Consider the following 13,260-nt stretch of genomic DNA (forward strand, 5'->3'; position numbering starts at 1 on the left):
TTCCGGGGAATGTTATGTCTGAAAACGTTCAGTATTGTTTCCTGTTGGACTCAGTTATGTTATGCACTGCGAGTGACAGGTTACGGTGCCTTTAAGGCTTACGGCAGTGATTTAAGACAAGGGTCAACAAATGTAATGTTTTTGCGACAGTTCAGTAAACGCAACACGAACAGAGCTACACGGTGTGGTTATTGAGTCTTACACAAACACAACATATATATATATATTTTATTTTAACCTGGAAATAATAAGAATGTTTTATAATTTAGAAATGATTTCTAGGTCACTAATCAAATGTAAGAAACTTGTGACATTCACCATGATAAATGCTCTGTGCAAAAGATTTAACTCAAAAATATTTTTACGCATTCTAAATCTATGATAAATTGCCATCAAACTGAACCGAGTAATGTTTAAATAATGTGCATATTGTGTATTTAATTAAACTTAATGTGGATGAACATTTAAAAATTAGTAAACAAAAATTTTAATTGACTAAATTTAAATTTGGCAAAGTAAAGCATATTTAAATAATTTTGACTTATGGAGTCCATGCCAGCTCAAACGCCTGTACAAAAATGTATGTACAATTTTAAATGACACTTTCCTCAAATTATGCTAACAATGTGATTTTAAATTAAATATTTGTATTACATAAAAAATAATGCAAAAAAAAAAAAAAAAAGACTTTCACTAGTAGTCTCAGACTTTTGGACCAAACTGTATTAATAAATCAACACTGCTGAAATTAGCAAACTGTGAAGAGGAAGAGGAGAAAAAAAAAATCTTAAAAACAGTTCATATAACAGAAAGATAAAGCACCATTTCTGCCATGTCCTGTGTTTGTGGTAATGACAGCAAGATTACATCCTTAAATCAGCATGGACATCGAAAACTGTTCTATTTGAAACAAGAAGCTCAGATCACTCCAGCCAGCAGGACACGGTTTCTTGTCATGTCTTGGTGATGATGTCATGTCTCGTCAAGTGAAATAACTCAGGTGAACTGTGGACCAGAAGCCTCTGGATAGCATGGGGAGATAATATCAGAAATGGTCTGGATACATTAGCCCGATGGTGATAATGGGCGACAAGACTAGATTGTAACATAGCAACTGATAAGAGGACATGGACATGATTAAGTTAATTTAGACACACAGTGGTGTAGTCTGTCTTAATCTTGCTTTCTTTGACCTTCTGATTAACAACAATCACAATGCTTTGAAATCCATTCAAACACACAGCTGGTGTCCATCTGTTGGGGTTAACACATGAAAACACAAACTGCTGTAATGTTTATGTGTGTTAAGTGTAAAAGTCTGGGAATGCGCATCTATAGTAAGCAGTTCGTCATGGCATACATAGAACTTCAAAAGCTCAGGAAAAGAGAGAACCCTTCAAATCATCTTGAGTGGACAACTCCTATGCAGTTTTGATGGGTTTGCCATGACCTTTTTTCTTCACCTCCAACCTATTGGAAATCTCACAAGTCCCCACATTTGAAACAGTCCAGTATCAGTCTTCACCTCCTCCACAAGCACTTCCTTCTCCTCACATAAAGATGCTTAAAAAAACCTCAGAAACCAAAAACTGGGAGCCGAGGAGCCATGATGGAATGCCAATGGAGTGTAGGGGATGATAAGTGATATTGTGCATCAAATCAGGCTGAGGTCTGGGTTCAGAAACTCTCAAAAAAGACAAACATTCACATTCAGAAGAAATCAGAAAACAAATTACAGAAAGTGTATGAAGCATTTATATTATTTATACAGCATATTTTCTAAAGGTATGAATCGTCTTGCTTTCTAGTGTTTGGATTTTGAGGAAAAGCACATTACCTACCTGATTTCATACATTAGCACAGTCATATCAACTCATTAGTACATACATTCACTTGCACCCAGGGTCCGAAATTAATTTTTGGCAACACCTGCCAATGGTGACTTGAGAAAGCTTCCCAGCCACAAATGCTTCTTATATGCCATTAAACCTTATTTTATCTTAATGTTGAAAACGAAAAGTGAAAATGGGATTATTTAGCAGTTTATATCTAACATTAATGACAAATGCGCACATCGTTGTGTCCTAGTGACATAATCGAGCTAGTCTCCATTTCTCAGAGAAACTAATAGACTAAACTAATTGAATAGACTTCCTTAAACTTCCCCTGAGGTAAAAGTTGTTAGAAGATTGGATAGTTGAGACAGATGTTTACTGTCAATTGCTCACATTGCTCTCATCTGTAAAGGTCAGACCATCATTCTTAAAATTCGAATTAAACTATGTTTTATAGCAGCTCCTTATAAAGTTAAGTTATTTGGCGGCCACTGGAGAGAAACTTTTTTTTTACTCATTTGGTGCTTGGCGAGTGTTAATTTTGGACCCTGCTTGCACCTGAGCATGTATGTGTAACCTTTGCACACCCACAAATACACACGTGTAAACAAACGCAAATACATTGCAATAATATAAACCCTAGATTTCTCCCGCTTCCAGCCGGTAAGATAGTGAAACAGTCGACAAGCTTAACTTCAAGTCCAGTTTCTATTAACAGCGTGTGTTATAAGATCAAAGCTCGAAATATAGAGTCACTTGGACACACACTATCACACAGCAAATGTGTGTGAGGGACTTGAAAGTAAAGTCAGAACGGATTATCTGTGTGCGTTCGGAAGATTTGATGTCTCATACTTTATAATAAATATTGGCAGGGCTCTGGGGAGGCATTTCCTGCACAATATAGACTTGGTGTCCGTAATCGCCACTAACTTTCTCATAGTGTGGGCAGTATGCTGTATCCGAGGACCGCAGGGGGATGATGATGTCACTGGGCTCTGAGCCATTATTGTTGCCTCTGCCAGACCCAGTCCCTGCACCACAAGAGCTGCCTCTCTTTGGGGTAAGAGAAGAGAGGGAAAGGGCAGGATGATGGGTCTCAGAGTGCTTGGATTTCCGTCTGCGGTAACACACCACGCCGATCACTACCGCGATCAGGAGAAGGAAGGCGGCTCCACCAGCCCCGCTGGCGATAAGGGCGATGTTTGAGATGGACACGGCCCCACTGTCACCCCCTTTAGAGCCGTCATCTTTGTCCAGATCTGGGAGAGAAGAGAGAATACTGATTTCTTGGATGGACCACCCATCTGCAGGACTTCCTTATGAGCTTTATCATCACCAAACCTACTGCAAACATCCTGACAGTATGCAGAGAGTTTTAATGCACAACCAGCTTTGATTTCAGCCAGCAGACTACAAAAATGCCTCATGTATGGCTTCAACACTGTTGGTTCACTAAATGTTTATCTTTTGGAGATCAACAAAGTCAGTACAGTCTAAGCCTCGAAGAAATTAGAAGAATGAATTTCAAAGAACTTGTTTAGATATGTCTCTGCAATTGTATTCACTAGATTGTGAAAAATTCATATTCCTAAAAGGAAATGTAGGTATATGATTGATTAAATGTCCTGCATTATTTGTGGTTGTTACCTGGGGTTCTGGTGTTAGGCTGGCCAGAATCAGGTTTGGGCTTAGGGGGAAGGCCATATGCAGCTATGGGAGCAAAGAAAGGGATTCAACACATGAAATTAAATCACCTCTATAATAAACACGAGACAGAATAATGTATAAAAGTGAATCTCACAAAAAGTGTTAAGGAATGTCCAAGTCATCTTTCACCTCAAAATCAAAAGAAAGAAAAAAGAAAATTATGTGAAATTATGTTTTACATCAAAAAAATAAAGGACCATCGATATTTGTTGCATTGACATCATTTTCACTTTTTTTTTAAACATTAATTTCATGAAAATTAAGAACATTTAAACCCCTACCTCTCAATGTCTTACTGTAATGTGAAAAACCTCATTCAAAAAATAATGATATATTATTTAAATGATAAAGTGCATTTGTGAAGTACAAGAGTAGGCATATATCTAAGAGCTATTTATTGTACTGAATTTAATTTATTCCGATACTAATTAAAAAAAGTAATTGTGATGATTTTTATTAGAGTATTGCAATTTCATTGTCATGACAATAAAGTCACAACAAGGCAAAAAATCTTAAGGGTCAAATATAGAATTAATATTATGAAAAATATTTATTTGATTCTCTTATATATATATATATATATATATATATATATATATATATATATATATATATATATATATTTTTTAATTATTATTATTATTTTTTTATTTTATTTTATTATTATTTTATTTATTTATTTATTATTTTGGGGTGAAATATGACCCAGACATTTCTTCATGAAATTTATCCACTGATTTTTTTGGAAGTCTCCCTCAGTGGATAGGTTGATTCATAAATATGCACATGGTGATGATGATGAAGATGGTACTTACTCCGTCCCACTTTGAGGACCAGCTTCATCCCTCGTGTCACACAGACACCTCCTCTCATGCTGTCAATCCCCTCTTTTGTACCATCAGAGGTTGCTTTAAGGAAAAGGGAAAAATACCAGAAACAATTTAATATGACGATTTCCTGTTAGTAGAGACAAATTACATTTTATTTCAGAGGGTTTGTAATGATGTAGAGGCTCTTGACTGGTACCCTGTGACTTTAAGTAATAAAATATACTGATGCTCCATCACATAAGAGCACTCATTGTGTGGCCACTTGAATAATTTAAGGGACTAGCCAACATGTAATAATTTCCGAAATGTTCTTATATTAAAATCATTAAGTGTGTTACAACCAATAAATCATCATAGAATATTGTTTTGATCTTAATGTTTGCATCAGCTGCATTTCATTTAGATCACAGCTACTGTTTATACATTTATGGTCAAACTGCAATGGTGCTTATAAAGATTTACAAAAAGAGACAAAAATCAAAGTCTAGAATCAATGATGAAATTTTAGAATGGCAGAAGACCATTCTAACAAAAGTGGTAGTTTCACACCTCAAAAGTGTTGAAATCGAAAAGCGATTTATAAAAGCTTCTTGACAAGCTAAGGTGGTCACAATATTTTTTATGGTTTTACTGGCTCTTATTTTTTTAGGCAATTAGATATACAGGCCTATTTTATTTGTCTGAACTGACCATAATTATATAGGCCCTATTTATTATATTTGTTCATTTATTTATTTTTTATTTTATTCCATGCTTGTTAAAATGTAATAAAATAAGATACACATAACACAAAAACACATAACAGTTAAAGACATTCAAAACATGCTTGGTGGGGTTGTACAGCATTGTTTCTTGCCTATTCAGTACTTAGTTGTCTTTGTGCTGCTTTGTATATAAGAAATTGTCAACAGAGACTCGACCACAACTGCGATGCCTTGTAACAATATATACAATCATCCCTCAACACACACACACACACACACACACACACACACGGCTATCATTATGAGGAAGCTCCATAGACATAATGATTTTTATACTGTACGAACTTCAGATTCTATCCCCTAAACCTAACCCTCACAAAAAACTTTCTGCATTTTAATATTTTCAAAAAAACATAGTTTAGTATGTTTTTTAAGCTATTTGAATTATGGGGACACTAGGAATATCCACATAAACCACATTTATAGCATAATACCATTGTAATTACCAGTTTGTAACCTAAAAAATGTCCTCATAAACCACCCAAACCCGCCCACACACACAAAGTCTCTGAATCACACAGTCAACGCATCCTCCAGCCTTCGCATTACTAAATATTTCATAGCTGAGGCGCCTCTATGTACTTTACCCATGTAACTCTGAATAACTCACCACCCCTCTCCTGAATACTGCATTCAAACACTGTTTAAGTTCCCTCCCTGTGGTACAAAGAGCTTCTTCTTCAAACTTATTTCCCTTTCCAAAAATAAAACACACTCATAATGCTGATATTGAATTCTACATTGCAGAAATACTCTGTATTCGATCCATTCAATATTTTATTGAACCTCAGAATTACATGGCGTAGCTAATCTGCAGTGCTCGGAAACTGCGGTGCTCGAACACAAAGTCTTTTCCCATTCAAAGCATCTCATGATTAATATGTTCTTAGGAAAACATTATCACAGACGGCTGAGGGGCTCATGCCAAGTTTTGTCGACTAGGGGTGCCAGTAAACATTCAACAGCTATTCTGCCAGAGGGTAACAGTTTTCTTTTACATGCAGCTTGATCTCAGGGTAGGACCCAGAGAATAAAGTCTGAGGTGAGCCTCAAATTTGCCTTTTAGCTAATGAAAAGTTCTGGTTCAAAGCATAGTGTGATGTTTGTTCTCAGATTTATCATTTGTGAAGACCCTCTAGTGCTTACTTTTTGTTAAACAAAATTTTATGGAATGTTTTGTGTTTATTGCAAGTCAAATTCTATCAGGACATGTTACACGATCAACAAAGAAAATATTTTCTTTCATCCCTCAGTTTGTAAAACTTAATTTTTACCAGCACCTTTCTGGTATCCTTGCACATATCATGTAAACTTACCTGGTGTACTGGCTTTACATGCATGACAGGAGTTGAAAAAATTGATACAACTTTGCACCGACAAGTTTGGTAAATTATTTAAGTGGCTGTACCATTGAAACAGTGTAGTCGATACGACTCATGCACTATATTCCAAGTCTTCTGAAATGATACAATCACTTCTAGTGATTAACAGGATGGAATTAAAGTAATTATTCTGTCTCAAATATTAAGCACAAATAAAATATGACCACTACATGGGTAACGTCAAACCTCATTGGTTCTCATTGCATCTAGTAACCAAACGTCATGACATAATGAGGTTTTGAGAACCAATGAGGTTTTATGTTATCGACAACCACATTTGATTTTAGAACTTTATTAATGATTTGATTTAAAAGTGAACGACAAAAATGTTGTTCTGTTAATCACAAAAAGTAATCATATCACTTCAGAAGACTTAGAATAAACCACAGGAGCCACTATTTTCTGTCATTATATGACAAATAAGCCCTGTGAAGACTAAATTCACCTTATGTGGAAGAAAAAAATGTCCTATGAGTTTGGAGAGACATTAGACTTCCATTGTTAGTACATTACTGTAAACACGATTTACTTTCTTTTACGAATTGAGAAATTGAGTCGGTAATCGACAGCATGCCACAGAAAATGTGAAAAGATCTGAACTTGTATTAAACCCAGAACACTCTATATAAATTCATGATTTTCAAAACTTCAAAATACACCTCTCATAAGGGTCAAAAACATTAAAATACAGATGAATTCTTAATCTTCAAATACACAACTACCAAAATAAACTTGAATTTCATCCAAAGAGCTTCCTACCCATATTGCCAAATATTATCCACACAAAACTGACTTATATATGGAATAATCTTTAGAGAATATGCTGCCTATAACAGCATCACCTGTTAAACTCACACACAAATACACGAAATCACACATTCAAGGACTGAATAAAAAAACACGACCTTTTTTACAGCTCACGGCAGTCATTAGTCAACACACTGGAGGTGTAGAAAAAAATTATTCATCACCTAATGGCTTTCATTGTGTTCCTCACCTCCCTCACCACCTCTCTCTCTCTCTTTTCTCCCTGTAGGGGTGCAGGGATATTCAGAGAGAAAGGTGTTAAAGCTAAACTTAATCAGGAGAAGGAGAAAGAAAAAAGAGAAAATGAAGAACTTATGAGAAAGGAGGGGGAACAGGGTGAGAGGAAGGTTAAAATGTGTTTAGAGGGCGAGTGGGTGGAGAAAAAATGAAGTTTTTAACATCTTGATGATGGTTGTGGAAGACAAGAGGCCTTGAGCTTAAAAAGAAGATGAAAAACTGATATGACACACATAGGAATTCAGACTTTACTGTCTACATGTACTCCCGAGCAGTCTAAAATCACAGACAAAGCTGGAGAGAGACGGCAAGGGAGACCAATGGATGAGCGCAGTAATTGAGATGATCTGCGGTGATGGAGGAACGACCAAAAATGGAAAAATTGTCCGAAGAGACGAACTGCTCCCCCCCCAAGGAGAGCCCAGTCTGAGGAAAGGGGATTGACCCATGATGACCATTGTAGGGAGCAACAACAGCTCGAAAAGATAGTTTTAACCCCCAACAAATAAGGCCAGCAGCCAAGTCAACCTTTTCAGCCCACTAGGAATTAGCACAATCTGTTTGGGCTTCACAAACCCAGAGTAATTTTCTTGAGTAAGCTCAAGTTCCTGCTGGCAAGAAGGCCTTCATGACCTCATTACCCTGCAGCTGTGCCAGGGCAGACCTAAAGGAGGCACCACGCAATATGAGACATCCACATACACTTGTGTGTGTGTGTGTGTATGAGATTATCTGGGAATACATTCCTACATACAGAAGAAGCCTTTCACTAGAAAGTTATCTCTAATAATACAATGCCAGGGTAGAATTTTCCAAGGACAGCTCAGGAAAGCTCACTGCACCTTGAATATGAGGATTATATTTCATGTCTTTATAGAAGTAAATAATGTTAAATTTGTATTCGTCAGAGAATCTGTGTGTAGCATAATCAAGGACACACACACACACAGGTTTACAAAAGTGATGCTGTATCATGCGACCAAATTTTGCTTCAATCTTACATGCAATTCAAAAGTTTGATTTCTGTCAGACTAAAACAATTTGTCATTTTAAAATGTAATGTAAATGCTTTAGTCAAATTGAAATCGAAAGTTTTTTTGCGAAGTCGGACTAAGAGATATAATGTAATTGTAGCTTGGCTTCGTCAGGCATGTACAGTTGAAGTCAGACATTCACATACACCTTAGCCAAATACATTTAAACTCAGTCTTTCACAATTTCAGACATTTATTCATAGGAAACATTCCCTGTCTTAGGTCAGTTAGGATCATTTTTATTTTATTTTATTTGTGAAATGTCAGAATAATAGTAAAGAGAATGATTTATTTCAGCTTTTATATCTTTCATCACATTCCCAGTGGGTCAGAAGTTTACATACACTTTGTTAGTATTTGGTAGTGTTGCCTTTAAATTGTTTAACTTGGGTCAAACGGTTTGGGTAGCCTTTCACAAGCTTCTCACAATAAGTTGCTGGAATTTTGGCCCATTCCTCCAGACAGAACTGGTGTAACTGAGTCAGGTTTGTAGGCCTCCTTGCCCACACAAGCTTTTTCAGTTTTGCCCACAAATCTTATTCAGTTGGGTGGATCCAGCTTTACATTCGGATATCCAATTTGCTGTATTCCTGCTAGATTTCATACTGATCCAGGACTTTCCACACCCTCAAAACTGAACTCAGAGCTTTTTCCTGAACTGGTGTAACTGAGTCAGGTTTGTAGACCTCCTTGCCCACACACGCTTTTTCAGTTTTCCCCACAAATCGGATTTAGGTCAGGGCTTTGTGACGGCCACTCAAATACCTTGACTTTGTTGTCCTTAACCCATTTTGCCACAACTTTGGAGGTATGTTTGCGGTCATTGTCCAGTTGGAAGACTCATTTGTGACCAAGCTTTAACTTCCTGGCTTATGTCTGAGATGTTGCTCCAATATATCCACATACATTTCCTTCCTCATGATGCCATCTATTTTGTGAAGTGCACCAGTCCCTCCTGCAGCAAAGCACCCCCACAACATGATGTTGCCACCTCCATGCTTCACGGTTGGGATGGTGATCTTCGGCTTGCAAGCCTCACCCTATTTCCTCCAAACATAGCGATGGTCATTATGGCCAAACAGTTACATTTTTGTTTCATTAGACCAGAGGACATTTCTTCAAATGATCTTTGTCCCCAAGTGCACTTGCAAACTGTAGTCTTGCTTTTTTATGGCTGTTTTGGTGCAGTGGCTTCTTCCTTGCTGAGCAGAATTTCAGGTTATGTCGATATAGGACTCATTTTACTGTAGATATAGATACTTGTCTACCTGTTTCCTTCAGCATCTTCACAAGCTCTTTTGCTGTTGTTCTGGGATTGATTTGTACTTTTTGCTCCAAACTATGTTCATCTCTAGGAGAAAGAATGCATCTCCTTCCTGAGCGGTATGATGGCTGAGTGGTCTCATGGTGTTTATACTTGCATACTATTGTTTGTACAGATGAATGTTGTACCTTCAGGCATTTAGAAATTGCTCCCAAGGATGAACCAGACATGTGGAGGTCCACATTATAAGGTCGTGGCTGATTTCATTTGATTTTCCCATGATGTCAAGCAAAGAGGCACTGAGTTTGAAGGTAGGCCTTAAACATCCACATGTACACCTCCAATTCAGTACACCTCCTATCAGAAGCTAATTGGCTAAAGGCTTTTCCAAGCTGCTTAAAGGCACAGTTAACATAGTGTATGTACATTTCTGACCCACTGGAATTGTGATATAGTCAATTAAAATTGAAACAATCTGTCTGTAAACAATTGTTGGATAAAATTACTTGTGTCATGCACGAAATAAATGTCCTAAACGATTTACCAAACTATAGTTTGCTAATATTACATTTGTGGACTGGTTAAAAAATTAGTTTTAAATGACTTCAACCAAAATGTATGTAATCTTCTGACTTCAACAGTATCCATGTCAACTGGACCACAGTTGGTCTCCGCATTGTGCTCACGTATGCTCCGAGATGCAGATGTATATTTAACTCAGCATATTAGACAGCCTTCAAATTTTCGATTACGCATTTTGTCATGTATACTAGGACGGATAGATTAAGACTGTAGCTAAACTACATAAAAATCTGTTGTAAATTAATTCTAACTGAGCATGTAACCGTAATGACTTATAATTTGGAATTTCAGTTCGGTGGATCCAGCTTTACATTCGGATATCCAATTTGCTGTATTCCTGCTAGATTTCATACTGATCCAGGTCTTTCCACACCCTCAAAACTGAAATTAGAGCTTTTTCCAGTGCGTAAGTATCCTAAGACTGAAGGGATATAAACACTTTTCTTGATGCTGAAACCTCAGTTATTAGTAGCTAACATAATTTTATTCACTGGTAGAAATGATTGGACATAAAACAACATTGACTGTGGGAATGGGATGCACTTTGCGCTGGAGTTCAATTGTGTTCAAGCATTTGTTCTGATGCTGTGATCTGTAACATATAAAGTCCTTTCATGTGTGACTCAAGTGTATTGTGGTTAAACAAGTCTCTTTCATCTGCCGCTACACAGATGTGTTACACCAACTAAGTGTGTTTATGTATTTCTATGAGTAGCAGGTGTTCCACTGCTTCACTGAGCTGTGCACATATTGGATGGATGGCTTAAGTGAGCACTTCACCTGGTAACAGCCTCTCTTTCTGTTATGATGTCACTGAATGGCTGTTGCTGCCTGGGAAGTCTTCCAGGGAAGTTCCTATTTATGAGTTTGGAAGTCAAAATTATGATGTCAAGTGTTCAAGTGATTTTAGTTGGAATAACATGAACATATTGGGCAATTTTATATAATTTTTCTCTTTTTCACTTCTCGACAAAGACGGGAGGATTTTTAGCATTTTGTTCATAAAACAAAACGAAGAACATACAGTAGAATGTGCATTAGATGCAATTATTTTTTATCTTACATTTTATCATGCTCATGCTGCTAAAAGAATGACATGAAATGTACAATAGTATTACTAAGAAGTACTTGAAGTACTGAGTAGGAAAAATGTGTATTTTCTGGCAATCTTTATGGCTGTTCTTTATTAAAAGTACGCACAATTCATACAAATTGGACTGTCAACGTTCAAAAACTATAGTGGTCATATCATGATTAATCAAATTATGGTAACACTTTATTTTACAGTGTCCTTGTTACACATATTACATGTACTGACTATAGTAATAAGTCAATTATGCATAATTACAAGCAACTAACTCTAAACCAAACCCTTACCCTAATCCTATAGTAATTACATGTTGATAATTAGTAATAATCAGTAATAACTTGTGTAATTACACTGTAACAAGGACACTAAAATAAAGCGTAACACAAATTTCCATTGACCTTTTGGGATAAAAGAGCATGAGGTACTATAAAAACATAATGTGACTTCAAGAACTCAAAACATCCTTCCCGGTGCAAAAAGAGCATTTATTAAAAATAAACTGTGCAATGACTGAAGTGATTTGTTCTGAACTTCCGCAACTTTCTGATGTCAGACAGATGAGGCAGTAAAAACTATGGATCCAACAGCAAACACACAGCATTTATCTTTGCAGATCAAGTGCTGTCGCTCATTGTAGTCGAGTGGGTTGTTTCCTAAAGTCACAGCAGCAAAAATAAATAAATAAAATAAATTTAAATAATCAAATTTTTTCATAAATAAAATATAATAATAATGAATGATATGACCACTTTAAAACTTAGGTAAAGGTAAAGTTTTACTTTTAAAATTTTTAAAAGACTTTAAAAGACATTTTATTTGTAATTATCTTTCATCAATAATGTGCATGAAAGGAAAACAATCCTGCACACATTTAAGCAGAAGACTAAAAAGATTCAAAAGATGCCCCTTTTTATTATTATATTATTAATAATGTATGATATGACCACTTTAAAAGTGCTTTATGACCAAAACAAATTTGCTTCTGCTATGATTCCCTAATTGATGCCCCATCTCAGAAAGTCTGGTCTCAAAGAAAATCTGTAAGTCTCATAAATTGTATTTACAAGCTATGCATTCATCTCGTAAATACAATCATTCTGACATGACTTAAATGCAGCTGACTAACACTGCCCGTGAACATGCATGAAGGCAGCTGCCCATGTAACTCCATGACACACACAGTAAGTGACAACAGGACCAGTCCCTATGGTAACTGGGCTAAAATCCTACAGCTGTAATCTTAAATGTCATCTTTGGTGAGCAATTGACAGGTATTAACAGCTAATCCTGTCTGACATCCTTTCAACAAGCACGCACACATGCACGTGTGCACGTGTACGCGCGCACGCACGCACGCACGCACGCACGCACGCACGCACGCACACACGCACACACGCACACACACACACACACACACACACTTTCCTGCTTTAATGACTGACCCTCCAACAGCTCAGTGCAAAAACGACCAGACAGTGCACAAATCTGCCACCCCTGCAGTGCACAGAAGAACCAAACAGTGACACAGACATAATTCAGACTCTTCTACGACCACAACAACAAAATACCAAACTATTACTTTAACAAGGTCATAAATTCACAGCCGGAGTAATAAATTCAGACCCAACTAATGAAACAAGACATAACTCCTAGTTAACTGAGCTGTCCAGGCCTGCTGCACCCTGCAGAGAGAATCAGAAAAAAATAGAACAGTTGCGTCTCATT

General features: G+C 36.7%; 1 protein-coding gene across 1 annotated transcript in view; it reads right to left on the reverse strand.

Annotated features, from left to right (window-relative positions):
• Nucleotides 1–1,677: 1,677 nt before the first annotated feature.
• Nucleotides 1,678–13,260, reverse strand: part of LOC127636587 (ephrin-B3-like) — a 51,817-nt gene continuing 40,234 nt past the window's right edge. The window contains exons 3-5 of the mRNA XM_052117209.1: nucleotides 4,361–4,453; nucleotides 3,486–3,548; nucleotides 1,678–3,097 (exon numbers count right to left, since the gene is read on the reverse strand). Coding sequence (XP_051973169.1) covers nucleotides 2,685–3,097; nucleotides 3,486–3,548; nucleotides 4,361–4,453 — 569 coding nt within the window. The 3' untranslated portion in view covers nucleotides 1,678–2,684. The remainder of the gene's footprint in view (nucleotides 3,098–3,485; nucleotides 3,549–4,360; nucleotides 4,454–13,260) is intronic.

This window comes from Xyrauchen texanus, chromosome 44, assembly GCF_025860055.1.
Source record: "Xyrauchen texanus isolate HMW12.3.18 chromosome 44, RBS_HiC_50CHRs, whole genome shotgun sequence".
In the NCBI taxonomy this organism is placed as follows: domain Eukaryota; kingdom Metazoa; phylum Chordata; class Actinopteri; order Cypriniformes; family Catostomidae; genus Xyrauchen; species Xyrauchen texanus.